Source organism: Chelonia mydas, chromosome 3, assembly GCF_015237465.2.
Source record: "Chelonia mydas isolate rCheMyd1 chromosome 3, rCheMyd1.pri.v2, whole genome shotgun sequence".
Taxonomy (NCBI): domain Eukaryota; kingdom Metazoa; phylum Chordata; order Testudines; family Cheloniidae; genus Chelonia; species Chelonia mydas.
In genome coordinates this window covers 167,979,759-168,003,356 of record NC_057851.1, presented here as the reverse complement: position 1 = coordinate 168,003,356, position 23,598 = coordinate 167,979,759, and the positions used below count along the sequence as shown (strand labels likewise).

At 39.8% G+C, this 23,598-nt stretch overlaps 1 protein-coding gene across 3 annotated transcripts in view; it reads right to left on the bottom strand.

The window, feature by feature from the left end:
* Nucleotides 1-23,598, bottom strand: part of LOC102933386 (cytoplasmic dynein 2 light intermediate chain 1) — a 116,703-nt gene that overhangs the window by 29,350 nt on the left and 63,755 nt on the right. For 2 of the 3 annotated variants that reach the window (XM_043543772.1, XM_027824928.3), the window contains one exon: nt 21,921-22,150. The exons of the other annotated variant lie outside the window; for it this stretch is intronic. In XM_043543772.1, coding sequence (XP_043399707.1) covers nt 22,088-22,150 — 63 coding nt within the window. In that variant the 3' untranslated portion in view covers nt 21,921-22,087. Of the gene's footprint in view, nt 1-21,920; nt 22,151-23,598 lie in introns of those variants that run through there. 3 annotated transcript variants of the gene reach the window in all.

Here is a 23,598-nt window from a genome sequence, read left to right as displayed (position 1 = left end):
ATGGAACTATGCTGGTATGAAATGCGTGTCAAAGCAGAACCACGCCCAGAGTTACTACAATACTGTTGTTCTTTTCCTTTTCTAGAATGATATCTTGTTAGGTTATCTCACCGTACAAGAATCTTTGACTTACACTGCTTTACTCGCACTTCAGAAGCACTCCAGCGACTTCATTAAAAAGAAGGTCAGTCTTCCACGGAGACAAACAAGGGAATCTTTTCAGATATGTCCAGTGGATCAGATACCCTAATTTTATAGACACTACCTTTTAGCAGATTTGGATTCCCAAGTTCAATTCATGCTCTCACATTATCCTTTCATCAATGGCACTTTTAATCCATAGATCTCACAGTGCTTTACAAAGGAAGCCAAGTATCATCATTCCTATTTTACAGATGAGGAAACAGGCATGCACAAGTGAAGTGACTTGCTTGGGATCACAAAGGAGTTCAGCAACTGAGCGAGGAATAAAACTCTCTGGTCTCCTGAATGCCAGTTCTGTGTCATGCTTCCATCTGGAGAAATAATTAATGTGTTGGAACAAAATTAGTGTTGCTGTAGCTGTATCAGTTCCAGAACATTAGCGAGACAAGGTGGTTGAGAACATCTTTTATTTGACCAACTTCTGTTGGTGAGAGAGACAAGCTTTTGAGCTTACACAGAAGAAGACCCAAAGAAGAGCTCTGTGTAAGCTCAACGGCTTGTCTCTCTCACCAACAGAAGTTGGTCCAATAAAAGATGTTCTCACCCACCTTATCTCTTTGGAATGAAATTGTCATTCCTGAAGCAGTACCAGTTGCTACCGCATGGGAGATTGAATTTGATACCAAATTCAGAACTCCTGAAGTGGCCATCCCCATAGTATCTGGGCACCATTACGTCATTACATACATTTAGAACTCCATCATTTCCCTCCTGGAAGAAGAACAAAGCTTCTATATCCTCCTCACTTACTGCTGCTTACTGTGAGGAATTGAAGATATTATTATTTATTTGTTAACCCCTGACAGAGTGATCAGCCCTGCACCATGCACAGAAGAAACACAGCCCCACTGAACTAGCAATCTGAATAGAGACAAGAAAAATAAACACGAAATGGACTGGGAGACCCAAAAGGAGAGGTCTATCTCTGTCGTTAATTTCTTAGTTTCAGAGTAACAGCCGTGTTAGTGAGCTGTAGCTCATGAAAGCTTATGCTCAAATAAATTTGTTAGTCTCTAAGGTGCCACAAGTACCCCTTTTCTTTTTGTTAATTTCTTAGTGTCGCTTGTGCCCATCCAGGCGCTTTATTTCATAGAGCTGGCAATGGATGCCATTTTTACAATTTTCTGAGTGTGGGGGGAGATGAATTCTATTTGTGCCCTAAAGCTGGCAAGATACAGGTACAGCCAGCTGTCTGGTAGAAGAACATTCTAGCAAGAGGGCAAATGGCTGCTGCCGGGGGTATGGAAGTCTATGAAGCTGTTTGTGAGAAGTTGCCTAGGATAGTGGCCTCTAGACAAAGATGATTACCTGTTCTGATTTTGGAAAAGAATATCTGTCCAAAGTGGCCAGACATGAAGAGAATAGCCAAACCAGATAAAAAGGCAAAAAGAGATTATGAACAATTTTACAATAGATGTCACTCAGTTAGAGAACTGCTGGGTCTAGAATCTGATGAACCATTTGTGTCTTTTTAAATTGTAACTATTTTGCAGGTAGATGCTGTTATGGCTGAGCTGAGTCTCAGCCATGTTGCTGCTAATGTAATTGGAAGCAGTATTTTGCGGGGAATTTCTGGTGGTGAGAGGCGTCGCGTTTCAATTGCAGCCCAGCTATTACAAGATCCTAGTGAGTACTGAGCAGCTTTTCAGAATAAAACAAATACCTTGTCCTTTTCATTATGCTGTCACTTTGCACACACTCCCACCACCCACCTCTAAATAACATTTTAAAATATAATAGCACTTTTCTTCTATCACAGATCCACATTCCAAACTGCCATTGATTTCAACATGCAGGCTCATTGCACAATCAGCTCTGCAGAGAGGCAGAAATGTCTAGTGACTAGCGCATAAGCTGAGACTCCTGTTTTGTCACTGACCTATGCTGTGGCCTTGGGCAAGTCACGTAGACCCTGATAGTTAAGTTTAAGCACATGCATAGATCTTAGGGATTTAAGCATGTGTTTAACCATATGCTTAAATTCAGTCCTTTACAACTGTCTGTGCTTCTGTTTCCCATCTGTAAAACAGAGCTAATAAAATGTACTTATTTTAGAGGGGCGTTGTAAGGATTAATTTTGTAATGTTTGCTCAGCACTTTGTGTTTTCAAAGTGCTATGTAAGTGCTAAATATTATTATTTATTATTATTAATTAGTCCTTCATATTTATTTATTTGGATACAAAACAGAGCCAAAAAAGTAGCCTATACCCAAGCTCTACTTGCCTTGACAATTACTTAAATTTGCAATTCAATTGGAATAACCATTTAGCAGTATAGCCGTGCTCATACATAAGTTAATGCAACCAGCCAGTGAATGAAGCATACCCCATACCTTAGCTAATGCAACTTTTAGAGCACTGATACGCTGTATCCACTACTTTCTTGAACATTTTTGTGAAGAAATTTATGATTTCTGTTGGGAACTTAAAAGGGGCAATATAATACCTATGTTGCAATAATTCAAAGAATCAATATTTGTAGTTTGCTACATTAATTCAGCCAGTGATGAAATGAGATTTGAATTTCCCTTGATGAATGATGTACACTACATTATACACTGTATGAACTCTGGTGCAATGACAACAGTCATAGATACTAATAAAATTGATAGACTGGTCAGAGTGGGAATTGTCCACGCTGTACCTCTTTTGTGGAAAAAATAAAATAATTCATTTTCCAGGACTGTATCTCTCTTCCTCCATCTCCCACCCCCCAAATTCTTATGTATAATAAAATACACATTAAAATTACAAAGAAAATAATGCACTAATAAGACTGGTTCATGTACAGAACGACATACTGTACTACAGGATAATTTTAAATAGTTCATTATATAAAGCACAGTTGTGTATACTGTGTACATGCAGAATACACACTTTTAGCTAATTTTATGTAGCATCCTATCCTTAAAAGCATCATTTTATAATGCTAATTCTAAAAGCTGACAAACACACTGAATCTATTTTGGTAGCTTCACTGAGAAAAAGTTAACATGAAAAAATGATCAAGTTCTAATTCTGAGTATCAAAGAGAGGACCTGATCTTGCACTCTGTATTCACTGTGGTTGAAAATGGACCACTGAACCAAGTAAAGGCTGAAGGATCAGGCCAGAGAAATAAATGTGTACACAGGTTTGCATGGCTGTCACACTTTAGAGATAATTCTACAGCGTGCATTGAATGACCTATAAAGGACAGAAACTATACAATTTGCTTACCATTTAACTGAGTTTTCAGAAATTATCCCTGTTATATTCACAGAAGTCATGTTACTCGATGAACCAACTACAGGACTGGACTGCATGACTGCAAATCAGATTGTCTTGTTGCTTTCGGAACTTGCACGCCAAGACAGAATTGTGATTATTACAATTCATCAACCACGGTCAGAACTTTTCAGGGTAAGGAATATTAAAATGATAATAGCTTCTTACTGAGCATCACTCCATGCAGTTTTTCTTGAAGATGAGAATTATTTAGTACAAAATTAAATACAGTCTATCTTCAAATTCCAACACTAGTTCCCATTTTCGACTGCGTCAAATTCAAGCTGCTTGTCCTCACCTTCCAGACCCTTAAAGCTCTGCCCCTTTCTGCTGCTCTGTTCTTGTCTCTAGTCACACTTCCCATTGATCCCTCTGCTGTACCACTGATGCTAACCTCAACTGCTTGTTTGTCCACAACCGCCTTCATGCCTTCCTCCTTCCTGTCTTTCTGAACTTATAACAAATTCCTCTCCAGATTCCTTCAAATTCCTCTCCAAAACCCATTTCTTCTGTGACGCAAGAAATTGACCAACTAATAACAGATAGGTTGAGGCACAGTTGGGTGTAGTTTGTCTTTATTTTTTTTAAAAAGACAATGTACTTAATGGCCAATTTTTTCAAAAGTGGCTGGTGATTTTGTGTATCCAACCTGAGACACCTTTACAGGGACCTGGCTTTCAGAAAGTGGTAAGCATGTATGTCTGACCCTCCTGAGGCAGATTAGTATTTTTGCACCCATTTTACAGATTGGGGTTACTGAGACCCAAAGAGGGTCAGCAACTTGACCAAGGTCACAAAGCAAGGCTGTGTCAAAACTGAGAAGTCAAGAGTTCATGGTTCCCATTCCTGTGCTCAGACTGCACCTTTCTCTTCATACCCGGTAGGATCCAATACCTTTAAGAAGGGTCAGTTCTAACAGTTTATGATTAAAAAGACATTTGGCAGTGCAGAAATACAATAAGGAAATGTAATGACAGGGCAAATCTACACTTGCTTGCTAAAGGGCCTTTATTTACCAAATTATAAAGTACTATTCCAATATTAATGTTTTCCTTGTTAGTAGTAAGTTGATCTCATTAATATATGTTGTGTTGTCCAACCAGTTATTTGACAAAATCGCCATCATGAGTTTTGGAGAATTGGTTTTCTGTGGGGACCCTTCAGAAATGATCACATTTTTTAGTGATTGCAGCTACGCCTGTCCTGAACAATCAAATCCTTTTGACTTTTATGGTAAGTTTATCCAACTCATATAAGCAAAGATGTTGGCATTTTATTCTAGGCAAACAGGTTATGCCAGCATAACTCATTCTAATTCTTCCTGTTCTTTGTAATTGTGCTGAGCTAGTTTGTTCCATTGCTTCTGAGGGGATCAGCGCTATAAAATTATGTAACATATTCAACAGAACAACTGGTCTTAGATCTGAGAATAAAAGTAACTGTGGGATTAGCAACAAAATAGTTTAGGTCAGTTTTGAAAACATGCTGCTTTTATCTAGTACAATACTTATTTTAACCTGTAGGATATAGAACATTCAGATGCCTGAATGATAGGCAAACTAGAGCCGGAAAAGAAAGAGCAAACTGATGTGAACTTTACTCTGGATAGGAAACAATGAAAATACACAACAGCATTGCAATAGAGCAATATGAAATAATAAGGCACACTAACTCCACAACCAGAGTTCCAGGTTCAGGGATCCTCTGGATTCATGATGCTCCTTTGCTCCTAGGAATTTAGACTTGATTCTCCAAAGTATGGAGTGCCTTTGATTCCTATTGACTTTAGTGGAAGTTGAAGATGCTCAGAGACTCTATAAAGCTCCACAGCATTATGTAGTATTTGGCTCTTATTGCTGATTTAAAACAAAACATTTACTTACCTCACAGTAATTATGGTTCTTCAAAACATTTTGTCTGTGTGGGTCCCACTCTAGGTGCACGTGCCCCAAGCACATGAGACTAGCATCTTTGATTTGCAGTGTTTGTGTGGCTGCACCTGCGCCCTGCATGTCCTTGTGCCCCACCCCGGCCAACGGCATATAAAGGGCAGAGAAGTCTCGAACACCCATCAGTTCTAGTGCTAATTCAGAAAATCAATTTAAGAAAGACTCACCAAAAAAAAGTGTGTATGGATGGCAGGTCATGAGATCCACACTGTAGGACAGCATCTTGAAGAGCCACAGTTATTGCGAAGTAAGTTGCTGGGGTTTTTTTCTTTGAGAAATTGTCCATGTGCATCCCACTCCCCCCTCTAGGTGACTGGCAAGCAATGCTCCGTCTGGATGGTAAAACTAAGGAGTCCTAGTTGCCACTAATTAAACACTGATTGTAACACTGACCTCCCAAATTTGGCATCCAATCTTGCGCCCAAATCAAGGACAAAATGTTTAACAAAAGTGAGGGGATTACTCCAGGTAGCTCTCTGGCACATCTCAGACATGGTTATATTTCTGAAATATGCAGACAAGGCAGCCTGAGCCATAGTCAAATATTTGGCAGAAGAGGTATATCAACCATGTAATAACAGACTGAATACATGGCATAATCCATTTAGACATTCTCTGGGAAAAATATGGATTGTCTTTTAGAAGTGCTACTTATGGAAACAAAAAGATTGGTTGTCTAAAAGGGCTTGTCCTATTCAAGTAATATAGCAAGGCCCTTGAAATGTCTAAGTATGAAATTTCTTCTCTGACGGGTAGGAGTAGGTTTTGTAAAGAAAATGAGGGGATTAATGGATTGATTTAAATGAAAGTCTGAAACAACTTTGCAAATAAATTTAGTGTGAGATGTCAGCACCACCTTATCTCTGCAGAATGCTGTGTAAGGAAGGTCAGCCAGGAGAGTTTGGAGTTAGATGACCCTACTGACTGATGTAATGACCACCAAAAAGGCCCTTTTGAGAGTGAAATGGTTTAGAGAGCAGAAAGGCATTCAAAGGGGTAGGGTCCATGAGTCCTGAAAGGACAATATTAAGATCGACAGATAAGTGTGAAGCAGCGCTGGATACAGTAGAGTGGGAAAAATTGAGTATGACTGGCTAGGAAGTTGGCATAGTGAAATTGTTGCAAGGAAGATTTTAGTTGAACTGAATGAGAGTTCAGAGAGCTGGAGCGCTTGTCTACATGGGGGTTTTAAACTCGCTCAACTCAAGTTAATCTGGTTTGAAAATGCTTACATACACATGACACAATCCATCACTGCACTCTAATTCTGCATATGTCGCCAACTCTGGAGTCATCTTGCAAAGTGGACACAGTTTCCTCCAAATTGAATTCGTTTGCATCCATATGACCAACTGCTACACAATACTTTTTGCATGCTTTTAATGGCTACCCCACAGTGCTTTGCAGGTTGACAATTACTAACCTGTCCGGTTACCTGTGTGCCCTCCCTGCTCTGATCAAGTTCCAAGCACAACCACGCACCCCCATAAGAAGCTGGTTTGGAGCCAGATGTTGCCCATTTGCTCCTGGATCTCAGGATACAATTGTGATAGCAGTCCCGAAGCCCACAACATGTCTTGCACAGCTGCTTGGAGCCATGCTGAGACCATGGATCAGATCGTCATCTGGGAAGAAGCATTGGTTCAGGAAGTTGTTGTGGCTGGATACCGGAAAAAAGATGTTTTTGTGGACATCGCAAAGCAGATGTCCATAAGGGATCATTACCAGGACATCAAGCAGTGCCAGATATAGCTGCAGTCCTTCTGGACTTTACATATCATCAGAACTTGATTCTGTGGTATGAGAAAAGTGTCTTGCATGGATCCTGGGCTCAGGCTCCTCCTGGAGCAAAACCTGGGCACTTTGTGCTCTCTTTGATGGCAAATGAGTCTATAATGGGATTTCCTATTGTTGAAATATCAGGCTGAGGATGTTGCTCTTCAGAGACCATTGGTGACAGATTGTCTGCTATGTTGTTGTTGACTCCTGGAAGATGAAGAGCAACTGGGGTTATCCCATGGAGTTGACCATGTCCATAATCTGATTTCCTCTTGGCATAGAGGTGATGAACAATATATAATACAATGCAGATGTGTTGTCTGTGAAGAGCTGTGCAGTGGAATTCTTTAAAACTATAAGGAATGGTTTGCAGATAATCTGATTTTCCAGAGTTCTAGGATGTTTACGGGGAGGCTCATCTCCTTCTGGGACCATATCCCATGTATCTGAAGGTAGTCCAGGTGAAGACCACAACCAGTTCCTGATGCATCTATGGTCAGTGTCTTTGTAGGAGGAGGGGTGGAGAAGGTTATGCCTTTCCGAATGTTCTGAGCATCCCTCCACCAATATAGTGATAACAAGATATAATAGTAATAATAAGAAATACCCTAGCTCTTATATAGCACTTTTCATTCATAGGTCTGGGTGCTTTACAAGGAAAGTCGGTATCATTATCCCCATTTTACAGATGTGGAAATTGAGGCACAGAGAGGTAAAGTGACTTACTCAAGGTCACCCAGCAGGCCAGTGGCAGAGCTGGGAATAGAATGTAGGTCCCTGAGTCCCAGTCCAATGCTACTAGGCTACATTGCCTCTCAGTGGCCTTTGATGTCTCCCTGATTTCTGGAGGAAGCTTGTTCACAAAAGGAAACACTTTGTCCCACATCAAAAAATCATACTTGATGAATAATGCATGGTAATTCAGTATGTGTAGTTGGAATGAAGTGCAGGAGTAAGCTTTCCTTCCAAAGAGATACAGCTTTTTGGGGTCTTTATCTTCAGGAGTAACTGTTGGTAGACCATGCAGGCGTGCTTTCTCATGAACCACAGAGATATACCCAAGAGTCAGGGATTGAATGTGTATAGAACTTTTCAAAGCTTCTCCGTGGAACTTTATTTTTTTTCTGCTGATTTTGCAGTGATGCAAGGGTAGTGGTGGTCTTCCAGAGATCTGTAGCTGGCTCCAAGATGCCTTCATTTATCGGCATTGGCAACCTGCCCACAGTGGAGGAATGGAAGATATCAAATAACTTATGGACCTTTCATCAGTCACTGAGGTTTCAGTTTTCAGTGTGACAGCAATTTGAGACAGCAGCTCTTGAAAAGTCCTGAAATAATCCAGAACCAAAAGAGGCACCTTGTCAGGAGGAGGAGATGATGATGATGATGAGTCTTTGGGAGAAGCTAGTGGCTCAGTTGCCAGTGCTGGCTCAAATATCAGTACCGTGATGACTGGCATTGAGGAATTGGTATCGGCAGGAACCAGGGTAGCTGACCTAAAGCTGAAACCATTGTCGCTTGCCCTGAAGCATAAGAGCACTTTGTGCTCAGTCCCTGGGAGGAGAGTAGAGGTGAACAGCTCTTCTTAGGCCTTTCAACTTTCCTATTCTTAGGGGAGAAAGACCAGTGCCAGGAACTATGCTTAGTCTGGGGCTCTCATCTACCTTGCCTCAGCATGGAGGAGACAGTACCAGTCTTCGGTGCTGGAGCAGCCATTGGTGCCAAGCTGATCTTTGGCATGCTACTAATTCTATCGGGCTTGTCAGTGCTTGGCCAGATTCCTTACCAGTTCCATCTTCGGGAGTCATATTCCAGTCGATGGGGGTGCTGACAGTGTAGGATTTAGAGGTGGACGGTTCCATCTTGAAGCTTGATGCCTGTTCTTCTGGGTCCTAAGTGCCTCTGATAAACTCCTCCAGATGATATAATTTTAGATGGGTGTCTCTAGATTTTTCTCATTCCTGAGGAGAATGACCATCAAAGCAATGGTCAGGCTCATGGCTCTTGTTGAGATGAAATAAAGAGCTATGACGCTCTGTAAGGAGAATGAGTCTGTAACAAGATGGGCAGAATGAAGCCCAAAGGCTTTGAATTTGCTATTTTAAGTGGTTGTGGCAAAAAGTGTTGAGAGAAAAGAAGTATTTGTTTAAAAAAAAACCCAAACAAAGTAAGTTTAAGTAAATTTTTAAAGGGAAAAAAAAGGATGGATTTCTGTGGAAATAACCCTTAAGTAGCAAGGTAAGGATAGTCTTGAAGAATGTGGTAAGGGGTAAGAAGCAGACACAGCCTAGTTTCATTTTGATGCCACTGGTGATAAGAAGGAACCGAGGAATGGTTTCAGCCTTTCTGCCCTTGGGTTTGGGGGCAGAGCACAAGGATGTGCAGGATGTAAGTAAGTAAGGAATTCAGATTTCTATTCTAGTGTGTATAGGGTATATGTGCAACTAGAGTAGGATGTACATGCACAAATACTCAAAGAACCCATACTTCTAATCTAGTATATTTGGGTGGCTGATTGCTGATGCTGTTTGAACGCTAACTAGTGAATCCAGAAATGTCCAAGATGTTATACGAAGAAGCATGGTACATTCAGAGGGAAACAGTATTTTTCTATTGTTTTGGTGGCATTCTGCCTTCAATTAGGAGAGAGAATGATTGTAGACATGAAGCTGGAATTGAAAAAAGCTGAAAATACTAATATGACAGTAAGGATAATTTTGTCATCATGAATTTGAATAGTCTCAAAGTCACAAGTTTGAGATTTAGACTCACATTTTAAAACATTCAGTAAACACAAAGTGCTACATTCTTCAAGTGTCAACCTTTGAATGTGAAAATAAAGAAAAAAGTTTAGATCAAAGAATTACAAGTGTTCTGAAAATTGGTAGCTTCTGTGCATTTTGACTATATAAACAGGGGGTCTGAATCTGTTATCCCTGAGGTCAGTTTTCACTATTGTTACTCCTAATTTACACCAGTGTCAGAGGAAAATAAAGCTCTATGTTTCATAGAATGGATTGTATTGATTATGGAGTCGAAGTACAATGTTTGGTATTTGCCAAACATGACAGTAAATAAAGAACAGAATGTTAACTACAGGGCCTAGTGGTTAGTGCAGGGATTAGATTTTAAAACTCTCACATTGCATTGACTTGCTGTGTGACCTTAAATAAATCACTTAGGGCCAAATTTTCCAATGTTACTTCTGGGTTTGGGTGACTAAATGTTGGATCCCCATCTTTAAAGACATATGACCTGATTTTTGGAAGTACTGACCACTAAAGCTGAGGACAATATTGCTTATTTCAGTTACCTCACAGAGGTGCTCTGAAGCTTAATTAATCTTTTGTAAAGTACTTTAAACTCCTTGGACAAAGGAGTTTAAAGTACTTTATGGTTTAACTCCCACCTTGTTATGGTTTAACTCCCATCTGACAACATTTTAGGGTATGTCTACACTGCAATTAAAAACCCGCGGCTAGCCCATTCCAGCTGACTCAGGCTCCTGGGGCTTAGGCTACAGGGCTATTTCATTGCGATGTAGACTTCCAGGCTCTGGCTGCAATCTGAGCTCTGAGTCCCTCTAACGTTTCAGGGTCCTAGAGAGTCTGGGCTCCAGCCTGAGCCTGGACGTCTACACTAGAATTAAACAGCCCCATAGGCTGAGCCCCACGAGTGCGAGTTAGCTTTAGGTGTCTAATTGCAGGGTAGACATACCCTTAGAGTTTAAGCATACACAACACTGAAAAAACAAAACTTATGAAGAGAAGGCGTAATATGAACACTTTATGTAGCCAGTTTAGCAGGTTTAGAGAAGTAAGTGATCTGTTAGAACACATGCTCCTGAGAACTTTAATCTAGGTTCTGATGCTATTGGTCAAGTTAGATAATTGTTTGCTTCAAAAGAAATGTGATTTTCCAAAACTCCACAGCATTAGCATTTGATCATACAAGGAAGACAACCAGAACCCAAGGTTCTCATCTGCTAATAATAAGAAACAGCTGTTGGTGGCAAGACCAACTTATAGGTGAATTTATTAATATGGAGCATCCAGCTATGCAGAATTTTTATCTTCTGTAAGTTCCACTGCAGTAAATAATTTTTGCTTTACACGGGGCTTGGGACAGTAATGGGTAATTTGACCAGCCCAGCATCTTCTATTTTACATTTTTAAAATGGGTGGGGGCGGGGTTGTTGAGATTGGAAGTTCCCCTTCACCAGAAAAGGCAGCAAAAACCAGTGCAACAGGGCAAAGCTGCACTGGCGAGAGAAGAGAAGTAACTCTGGTAGCATGTTATCCCCTGAGACCAATATTTCACAAAATGAAGCTCCATGGGTTAGGTTGGAGTGTCTCATAGTAGAGAAGGGGTAGGAGTCAAGGAGAAGTTGTTCTGTATGGTGGGCAGTCCTCAAAGCCTGGTAGATTTCTGAGTGGAAATCTGATCATCCATCCATCCTAAGCAACATTAGCACCTTCTTTTCCCTGAACAGGAGTTAGTGCAGGGGTGGCCAACCAGAAGTTAATATGCGGCTCCTTGTATAGGCACTGACTCCGGGGCTGGAGCTACGTGCGCCAACTTTCCAATATGCTGGAGGGTGCTCATTGCTTAGCCCCTGGCTCTGCCACAGGCCCTGCCCCCACTCCACCCCTTCCCGCCCCCTCCCCTGAGCCTGCCGTGCCCTCGCTCCACCTCCCCTCCACCCCCCCGAGCCTCCTCCATGCCACGAAACAGCTGGTCAGGAAGTGTGGGGAGGGAGACGGAGGTGCTGATCGGCGGGGCTTCCAGTGGGCAGGAGACACTGGGAGTGGAGTGGGGAAGCTTATGAGGGGGCTGCTGACGTATTACTGTGGCTCTTCGGCAATGTCAATTGGTAAATTCTGGCTCCTTCTCAGGCTCAGGTTGGCCACCCCTGAGTTAGGGCATAGGCAATGGCAATATGGTTCTTTGTCAGTGGGGAACAAATTTAGAGGCCCTACCAGTGAAAGGCAAGTCCATTCATTTCAGGATCTAGGGCTCCACAGAGTCAGGGTTCCATTCCCAGAGGCTGAATTCCCCACACTGAGAGAATGGAGAGGAACCTCCACAAGGTGAAAAGTTCCCAGTTTCCAGCAGACTTTTCCTCCTTCTCCAGATTTTTCTACAAAGACTTTGGTGAAGGGACAGTAGGAAGGGGAAATGATCAGGCCTTTGATAATGTCTGTAGTTTAACACTTGAGTAAATTTGCAGTGGATCTGACATCTGTGGACACTCAAAGCAAAGAACGTGAACTGGAAACCTACAGAAGAGTTCACATAATTACATCTGCCTATAAAAATTCAGAGATCTTTCACAAGACTTTGGAGGCCATTGAAAGAACAAAACGCATGAAAGACCTGCCAGCAATACCATTCAAAAGCAAAGACTCACCCAGTGCAGTCTCCAAACTATGGATTCTCTTACGGTAAGAACTCACTCTAAAAAAATAATAATTTTGAAGCTCTCTAATAACCTTATTTGGATAATCTTATTCACCTTGCATAAAGGCACATACGTTATTTCTTCCTCTGGGCTTCCCAGTGCATACCATTTTCCTTATGCTGCCTTTTACATTGTAACCTCTTTGGGGCAGAGTGCCTTTGTTTCTTTTTCAAAGCTGGACACATTATCAGTCATAACGAACAAAAATAGTACAATGATTTTGTTTCAATTTCAGGAGGACAACAAGAAACTTCTCCAGAGATAAGATTGGCATAACCATGCGTCTTTTTCAGAATCTGTTGTTTGGCCTGTTTTTAGCATTGTTCCTTCTCAGACTGAAGAGTGATGTTCTAAAAGGAGCACTGCAAGATCGCGTGGGACTCCTTTACCAGTGTGTGAGTGCTCCACCTTACACAGGAATGCTCAATGCTGTTGCCCTGTGTAAGTTATTCGTTCCTCCATATTATGTGCAGCAAGTACTGTATATACTATGAAAAAGGCCTTTAAGAATGCTAATTTTAAGGGCTACACAATGTCCCACAGGGAAGCAATGAGAGGTACAGTATAGTGACACAGACAAAGACAGTATAACTCAGAGCAACCTGATTGTGCTGAGTGAAGTAAGTTATTACACTTATTTAAAGAGTATAGCATGCTCTCGTGGCATGGCCCCCTAGCTGAGGTGGCAGGGAGTACGGAACTGGGGCTCCAACTAATCCCTGTCCTTCCTTGTCCACTTTCTGCCTCTGTGCTGGGGCTGCATTTTTGGCCAGCTCTTATATGGATTATGCAAGTGGGGAATTGTCCTTACTTCCTCCTATGCCCCTGTTTGGCTGTGTAAAGGTAGGACAAAGTCTGGCTGCAAATTTGCACTCTGTTAATTGAGATCACAGTTATGGGCATGGAAAGGTTGAAAGGGCATATGACATGGGTGGCTTCAACAGTGATTAAAGGTAGAAGTCTTTATTAGACTTTTTTATCCTTGAAAGTATTATGTTGGTATCTTATACTTCTGAGAATTGTTATTTTCAAATGTTCTTTCTTTCACAAGTGCCATATGTTGGCCTCCTATGTAGTAACAATACCTCTGTTTGGAGGGTGAAAACTGTTCTTTCAATCAAGGGCACATATGTGACCCCCATCATCATAGAAGATGGACATCTCCATAAATTGACCATCAAGGACAGTTCTTATGAGTGGTGTCAGATTCTTACCTGCTAGAGATGAAGCTTGTATCTCCCATGCCGCATCTGGCCACCTCTGGTTCTGTGTGTAAACTATCTGATCTACTAGTGAACATGGTTTTCACATGCAATGGCATTAGGCCAACCAGATGGGTTCAAACAAAGTGTTTCTGAAATAGTCTAAGAGTTGTCAAGTTGCCTTGTCTAAGCTTTGTGAGCATCAACTTCTGCATGGTATTTTTGGTCAATGGTGGTTTAATTCCTATTGTACCTTACACTCCAGTTCCTCCATTACGTGCTGTCAGTGACCAAGAAAGCAAAGATGGCTTATATCAGAAGTGGCAAATATTGTTAGCATACATACTACATTTCCTTCCCTTCAGCATCATCAGTATGGTGATTTTCAGCACCTTTATATACTGGTAAGCACTGAGACAGTCATACCTTCTTAAAACTATATTCTCATTATGGTGCCCTTAAATTCCTGTGTCAAGAACAGGCCTCCAGGAATAGGCTTTAAGATATTGCCTTTCAGAGAGATCAGAAAAGCAAAGAAAAGGCATAGGGATGATATAGTACTTACCCTACTCTAACTCTTATCTACATTCAAAACTTATGCCAGCATAGCTACACTGGTCAGAGTGAGAAAAACCTACACCCTTGTCTGACATAGCTGTATCGACAAAACTCCTAGTGCAGACACAGCTATGCTGACATAAGAGCACTGCTGTTGGCAAACCAGTCACTCAGGAAGGTGATGTTTCCACATCACCATAAAAATGTCTCCTATCGGTGTATGCTGCATCCACACAAGGGACCTATGACAGCATAGCTATGCTGACATAAGCTATGTAGTCTTCTAACTCGGTGAGTTAGAATTTTGGTGAAAATGTTCTAATAAACGACATAAAAATGAGACAAAAGGCTTGTTTTGGCCCTTAAAAACCTGTGAATCTAAGACAAATAGATGATCTCAGTATTTGCGGTATTGCTTTGTGCTTCTTATAGGAAATACCTTGAACACTCCAAATACTGAGGTTAGGGTAACTTATTTAAGGCCTAATTCTGCCATCCTCACTCATATTGAATAGTTTCTTACTCAACAAGTGGTCCCACTGAAATCAAGGATTAAGGTATTGCTCACCCTTCATTATTTAAGGGATTTGGCAAGTTCTGAAGGGTTAGGTCTTATATCATTTTCATGGCATGCACAAGGGTAGAGAGGCCACAGCCTCCAATCCTGTGGAAGCCTGTCTGTGTAAACAGTTTGAAGCTGGCATTCTGAGAGTTTTTGGGGAGAGCGGCTGCTTACTGTGGCATAGTCTCCCTTCAATTCTCCAGAGTTTCTTGCAGAAGTTTTTATTATGTGATCATAATTGTCTCTATTAATTGCTTTCCATTTCCCCAAAAGTTTATTAAATCCTTAAATCCCAGGATGTATTTTTAACTATAATCAATCTCACAAAAATATCTGAAGTTCAAAAAACAGGCAGGCAATTTCCAGTTTTAAGCAACACAAAAGGCTCTTAAATGTCTGTAGATAATCTTTATAAAGCTAGTGATAGCTCCTAAGAAAGTAACGATGCTTACATCAGACATAAAGTAATTCAGCGTTTCCCAAACTTTTTTGGCCACGGAACACTTTTTAGCCTATTACGGAACACTTATAATATTATTTTGTAGTTGTTTGGTTTTCAAATAAAAAATTGCATTATTTATGCTTAAATATATTTTATTTTATAAAACAAAGCAAAAATACCAATTTAAAATAACTTGAACTAACAATTTCTAACTGGAAAGCGTGTATAAAGTAGTACAAAAATCAAGTGCAAGAGTCAAAATTAAATTCTAGATTCTTTCACGGAACACCTATTCAGATCGTGCGGAACACCAGTGTTCCATGGAACACAGTTTGGGAAATGCTGAAGTAATTAAAAGCCCTGAGACATATGTAACTAGGTAGATTTCTATCCAAGGTTATTCAGCCTTATCATTCTGTCTGCTTGTCTAAGTTATAAAGGATGGGGAGTGTGGTACACTGAAGATAATGTACTGTCATTTTTCCTGTGACAATTGATAGCAAAATTACAGTTACTTTATGGTCTACAGTAAAATGAACACAATGATGAAAGGCACTATTACCTTGGGCTTGGATCTACCAAAATATACCTACGTCCACCACGTGTCCTGATGCATGCTCAGTCGTCAGCCTAACTGCCACCTCTTCCCTTCAGTTCCTCAAGAGGGAATGGTGGTGTTATTCCAGAGAGGAGATCATTTTCTTAAGTCCTTTTTACAGAGGATTTCAAATTACTGCAAGCCCCCAAGTGGAGAGATAGAGGGGACTTTGGCAAACAAAAACATTTTGAAAAAAATCTTTCCTTACAGAAAAAGGAGAAGAGTTTCTGCTCCTAGTGTCAGTTAGAAGGACTTGCCCACATGATTAGTCTCCTGCTTACTCCATCTTAGTATTTAGGGAAGCAGTCACCTTCAGGCAACGTTGTCCCTCTCCTTATCATTTTGGCATAGACCTAAAAAAACAAAACAATAAACACCTGCCAGCCAGGGAGGTCCTGTGTCAGTTTGTGCCCCAATAAAATTCCCCCTTGATTGACATATATAAAAAAACCTTTCTCTCCACTAAGATTTTTGTCCCCTATTGCAATTCCCATTACACCTACCCAGTGAATTGATTCCCTGAGAAGGGGGATGTAGAAAACATTCTGTGACCATTGCTGAGGTAAATTTCCTTTTCAGGAACAATGGCAGGCAACTTATACAGCTTCTGAGAGCCAGCAACCACACAGACTCACTCTGTCTTCTCTACAGTATACCTGTTTTGTAGACTGTAAACTCTTTCAGGCAGAGACTGTCTTAATCTGTTGTTGTAAGCCTCTTTTCTTTACCTTGAGATGTGCTCCATCTCTTGCTGCTTATCCTGACCACTCCTTCATGCCAGCCGCACAGGAAGGCCATGGAGGCCTTATTGAGAGGTCAAGTTAGGGAAGAACCAGGATGGAGCTGGTAGTATGAGGAGATCAGATTTGTTAGCAGGTGGTATGAGCAGGGGTGAGAAAAATAAGGATATGTTTTGTTTCGTGGAGAGGAAGTAGGAGCAGGAAGGGGGTTAAGACTCCTTCTGTGGAGTGAGGAAATTAATTTAGATGCCCCTTAATAGAGGGTACTAAGGATGTGTACACTCTTCTTTAGGACTATAACAGCCTGATTTTAAGCAGGGCCCCAATCCAACATCCTTTTTTGCACCCAGAATGTGCCTGTATAAAATATTGTGGGTACAAAATTCCATCTGTAATTATCTGCAGACAGTACTGATGTTATTTAGACATCCAACTACATGATTGTACCTCCATGACTAAATGACAAAATATTAGTGCACCTGTGGGTACAAAAAGGGAGAATGTTTTTTTAAAAGTCTGATGCCATAATGTTTATTTTTATATTTTAAAATGCTCTCTTGCCTGTATTTGCACAGGACTGTAGGAATGAACCCTGATGTTTCCAGATTTGGATGTTTCTTTGCTGTTGTGTTAGTACCTCATATAATTGGTGAGCTCCTAACACTTGTTTTGCTTGGTGTGGTTCAAAATCCAAATGTAGTCAACAGTGGAGTGTTGCTACTTAATGTAGCAGGAGTGCTCGTTGGAACTGGGCTTGTAAGGTAAGGAAAAGTATTACTAAATAATTGTGGTTTTAAATGATAAAATAATGTAACTATAGAATAGTCTCAAGAATCTCTGTTGCTAAAGGTGAGTCTATGCGTGTGTACGCAACAAGGTAACAACTAGAGAAAGTGCACCTGTAATCTTTGGCAAGGCAACTATCTAATCACTGATCTTTTAAACCTTGTACTAAATACATGGGACACACTCAATCCTGACTTTTCCTACAGAACTGAAATAAGCCTAATGATAGTTAATGCCAAAGCCACTTCCTCACTGGAATGGCTACACCTGATAAAGTGGTTCTCAAAAAAAGTATCACTCTGTGCCATATTTGACAGTGCTTTTTCTCCTGTAAACAGATTTCAGCTAAAGCTTGTACTGCAAAGTGAAACTACATTAACACTCTCTTCAGTGCCCTTTTAGTCACTGCGAAATTTAGTGAAGGATTGTAGTTTTGTTGTGAAAGTATTTCCCACCATCTTAGTTCCGTGCCTTACTGATCTCTTTGAGTGAGAATGTGCGGGTTTTTTTACCATGTTTTTTAGTACACACAGTGCTAATTAAGACTGTGAATCTCTTCATTGTCTGTGAAGAGAGTCAATATTGCCAGTGGGTCTTGGATTGCTGGACATTTCTGCTGCATTTGCTGTGTTGGATGATAAGGAGTTGGCTGGAATCTTTGTATGAGAGACAGGAAGTGCATATATTTGCTGAGTACAGTTACACTGAGCTGATCCAAGACTCTGTTTTGATTCACGTTATTAATTCTTTGTTTTGCAAGTATCTTTAGTGGTCCACCAGGCCTTAATATTCACTTTGTGTCTACTTTAGAGGAAATGAATTGAATACACATGGTAGACTTTTGTTATGCAGATAACATTGATCACTCCTAATAGTTCTTCCATTGTCATTTTATTAGCTTTTTTTATGACACAGCAACATGAATATAAATAAGTTGTAAAATTAATTGCAACCATACCCAAACAATTCATTACTGTATATCCTGACACTGTTAATGGTCATTGGTCTCCTTAATAGGTCCTTCAACATTTGTCACAAATACAGTTTGTAGTTGAATATTGTGCAGGCAAATTAAGAACACTCTCTAAAATGTGAGATGTTGTAAGATGCTGAAAGGAGCAGTGCAGTTATTATAAATTTGGGTAGCATTGGTTCTTGAAATAACAGAAGCCCAATTTAACTAGTTTTTGTTTGTTCAAGGCACACAGAAAACATGCCTACACCTTTTAAAGTTCTAAGTTACCTTACGTTCCAAAAATACAGCAGTGAGGTTCTTGCCGTCAATGAATTTTATGGATTAAACTTCACATGTGGTAAGTGTTCACTGAGCCCCCTTAAGCCCTTTGTAAATCAAGTTAATGAAATATATGTTTAAATTTATAAACATGCTAACAAAGAGTACTTGCCTATACCTTTCTAAGCACCCCATACAACTTACAAATACAACATATGACCACTAGGCTATGCTTCCCAACCGGACCCCAAGTGAGGCCCATTACAAGGGGTGAAATTCTCCAACTATGGAACACATGGGACCCTGTTTATAAGTGAAAATCAAACACCTTTAACATCTCCTTGAAACCCGCAGACAGACAGGGCAGATCATGGCAAGATACTACATGCTCTAAGCTGACTGACACATTATATGCTAGCTTCAATTTTGGATGGTTCTAAAATGTAGTCCCATATAGAGCATATTGCAGTAATGCAACCTGGAAGATGTCAAAGGCATTCATCACAACTATGAGGATAATACTTTGCACTTTTATGTAAGGATCTTAAAGTATTTCATAAATATTAATAAACCTAAGTCAAACCACTTCCCAGTGCTTATGGGTCCTCGCAGACAGCATATTTGATGGGCCTTAAATCTTCCATTTGGTGTGAGTGAAATGGAAGGTGCTAGTGACACTTCATTCTTCTCTTCAGAAAATGCAATGCAGGTTAGACACAGAAACATGAAGAATGCCCCAATTTCCCATATACAGAAGATTGGCTGGGATGGGCACTGGGGAGCTCCTGGGACGCCTGTAAGGGAAGGAAATCTACCTGCCCAGCCACACTGTGGGTATTACTCCAGTTTCAGGACCACAGTAACCATTGCAGCAGCTGTATGAGCTGTGGTATTTGTATCGCAAGAGATCTGCCAATGTGCTCTCAAGCTTCTACGGTGAAGCAATAAGTCATTGCAGAGCTGAGTTCTGAACATACAGTAATTGTACAGCCTCTGCCCAGAATCTCCTGGAACAATACTGTTCTCCACTACGGACAGTGCCCTCCAGACCCACAGGGGAACAGGAAGGAGTTGTGAACATATATGTTATATTAAAATAAATTGTAAGGCCAAGTATATTAAATAAAATTGAGTTAGAGTAGAACTTGGGATCCAGGTGTTTAAATCAGTGCACCACTTACAGTAACCAGCCTGCATGCTCTATAATACAAAACTTTTTTTTTTTTTGCAGGTGGCTCCAATGTTTCTTCTGGAGTTGGCACATCATGTGTTTTCCAGCAGGGCATTCAGTTCATTGAGACAACCTTTCCTGATGCAATGTCCAGATTCACAACAGATTTCTTAATGCTATATGCTTTCCTACCTGCACTTGTCATTCTAGCAATTGTGAGTTTTAAAATAAGAGACATAATTATTGTCAGGCAATAAAAATGTTAGCAATTCTAAACTGGCTGTACAGTACTATATACCAAACCTTGCAGTAATTGAAAACATTATTTGGGCAAAGTAGTACCCATTGTTTTGTTGTTTTTCTAAATTATAGCAAGTGAGGAGTGAATTACGTCCACACTATTCATATCTTTTTCCTTTCAGTTAACAGTTTTAACTCATGTTGGAAGCAACATATTAAATACTATGAACAAAACACTTAACTAAAAATTTCAGTTTATGAAGTACACATTTTGGGTATTTTTTTAATTCATAAAAATATTTTAACATATTTGTAAGTGCACTTAATAAAGAGGTGCAGACATGGGAACAAATGTAATTTGCTTTGTTAGGGATTATTCTTGCAAGCTTGATGACCAAGGGGCACAACAATATTTCCTCTAACAGCTGTACCTCACCTTCCCCACCCAGTCCCAAAATAAATAATTTAAAAATATCAAAGCATAATGTAATAGACATGGTAATTCAGTTGTATGACAGGACTTTACTTTCTTCGGTTTTTAAGTTATTAATGCAAAAGGTGAAACTAAGATATTACAAGTATGAATTAAAGTGAATATATGTGAATCTGTACATAAATTTGAGCTCAGAAATTGTGAAATTGCTCAGCACCTGTGACCAAATATGTTACACATAATAAACTATAACATTCAGAGAAGGAAAAATTCATGTTAGATCACCCTGCCCAGTCCCTTTCCAGTTCAGGATAGTTCACCAAGGAATTTTCTTATGTGCTCTAGCCCAGTGGTTCAACTGTCCATTTTTGTGGTAAGATGACATACTGCTCATAGGCCGCCTCTTGTCTCAGTACCTCAATCGTCTATTGCTTGGTTCTCAAAATATTTCATCCTGCTGATGGACAAAAGGCCGAGCTGTACTGGTTTATGCTAAGTTTGACTTTCTCTATCAGTGACATTTCCATCTTTTCTAATTGCACTAGCAGGCTATGATACTGAACATTAGGAATAATTTTCTACCATTAATCTAAATTTCCTTTTATTAATGCACACAAATATCCCACAATGTGTGTATGAAGGGGTGGGGACTTATATTTACTGATAGTGTAACACCTTCATTAAATTAGAGCATTAAACTTGACAACCATAACAAACTATCACTTCCAGGATGGGTAGCAGAACTCTTCTCATTGTCCAGAAATCATAACAGTACTCAATCTTATTGGTGAGCAGGAGCCACAACATAGCTCTATGCAGAATGGGTATAGTCTTTGGGAATGTTCTCCTATACAAGATTAACAGAACCTGGTTTTAACTACATTATATCAGGCAGCTTGTGTGAAAGTCTCTCTCTTATAGCACTTATCAATTAATGGGTTAATTAGTACATAAAATATGTATCTGCAAACTGGGAAACATCTGACTCTGTACACATTATATTTTGTGTACACAGGTACAGCTCTAGGCTTGCAATAATCTGTTTGTGCCCTTAAATGTCTATTTTATGTAGGAACTTAAAAAAACCAACAAAACATATGGCCTTAAGAGTCCCATTCTTCATATTTAAACCCATCTATGTGAATAATCTTTAAATTTTCCAAAATCTACTTGAGTCTGAGGATCCAGGTTTATTTTCTCACCAGAAAATACTTTCAATTCACATGATGTTATAAATTAATAGTTAAATTCATGTACTAAGTTTTTTATAATTTAATAATAGATGCAATCATGCTATATTAACTGTTTATTGTATGTTTGCAATTTGGTATTACATATTTTTCCAGTTGTATAAAACACCAGTTTCAATTACTTTGTATAATACTCAAAAATGATGATTGATCTTAACATGTACAAGACATAAAATTAAAATCAGTGTGAGAGCTAAACACTTATCTCAATCAAGATTCAAACTCCATTTCTTTCCAGGATTTAGAGGCATTTCTCTTATATTGTTCTAGTTCCTAAAACACAAACACATACCAAAACACTTAGCATAACATTCCCAGTAAAATAATAATAAAATGCATACAGCTGTAACTTTCCAATCTACATGCAGTTTAAGGTTTCTAGCTATGTTTCTAAATAATACATTATCAAATTTTGAAATAGTACACGAAGAAATTTTGATCACATCTTACTAAAATTAAATATGTTTAGCACTAGAGGCTGACTAAGTTGCTGTCAGGAGAGAGATCTAGATGTGATTTCCTCTCCTAGCTATTCACTTGCCAGGCCAGGACAGGCCAAGCCCCAAATTGGAAGCACTATGGAAACATGGAAATTTGCGGCTATATATTGAATATACTTTAACTTTATTGCTTTGTTTGTGTCACAGAGCCCTAGATTACAATGGCAAAAATAGATTCTTATGCACAGTGGGCCAAAATTCAGGACTTTGTCCATTCCAAGCAGTGAACTCTGTACAAGGTACTGTCCATGAGACTCCTATGGGGGAAGGAAGCCATTTCACAGAGATTACTTTAACACACGACTGAAGTAATCCCTCTACAGCCCCAAAGACTTCAATTGGCCGGGGAGGGGGGGGGGGGAAGAGGAGGGAGGTGTTGCACACGTGTGCAGAAGACCAGCTGAGTCACAAAACTGTGGATCCACTCTGTTACCCATGCTAATTCATCAGGATCCTTTACAAAGCTGAAGCTTCACAGGGGGGTGTGCATTCCATCCAAATCAAGCCCTTGGCCCTCTTGTATGAGTGTTCTGCTAGCGATAACTCTGTGGCCAGGGAGATGAAGCTAGATTTCCCTCTTCATTAGTATGCTCAATTTTGGCCAGAAAGTAGTAGCCTGAAACATTTCTTAAAAGATCACAAAGGATTTATTTGACATGTACAGGAAGATTCTTCCCTCTACATTAATTTGTTTTTAATCAGCTATTCTGAATAATCCCTTTATGGGCTATATTTTAGTTGAATGAGATGTGTACATCTGAATGTAAATATAAGCAAAAACTAAAGATGTAGCATTTCAGAAGAAGTTAATCCCATTGAGTCCTGGGAAAACTTTAGGAAAAAAGCTTTGAGGAACAGATTATTAAGAACAGCAGTAAAAGTTGTTACTGTGAAGATATTAAAAAGGCAGGCACTTAGAGGCAATCACCACTATAGCATAAAGAACAATAGCCGGTTAGACAGATGGACCTACATGATTTTATTCCATCCAAAAATATTACTATGAATTTTGATGCATATAAAAAGCTTTAGAAACATTAGCAGATAACAGTTTTTATCTTTTCGTTTCATGCAGAGATGCGTACCGTATGGCATCATAGTTCTTAAAGATTTATGAGCAGAGTTATTTAAAAGTCACTATGTCTTCTTTACATAAACATGACTCCAAGTTAGCTAAAGGATTGTATTATTCTAATTACAGCCATATAATTTTAGGTCTAT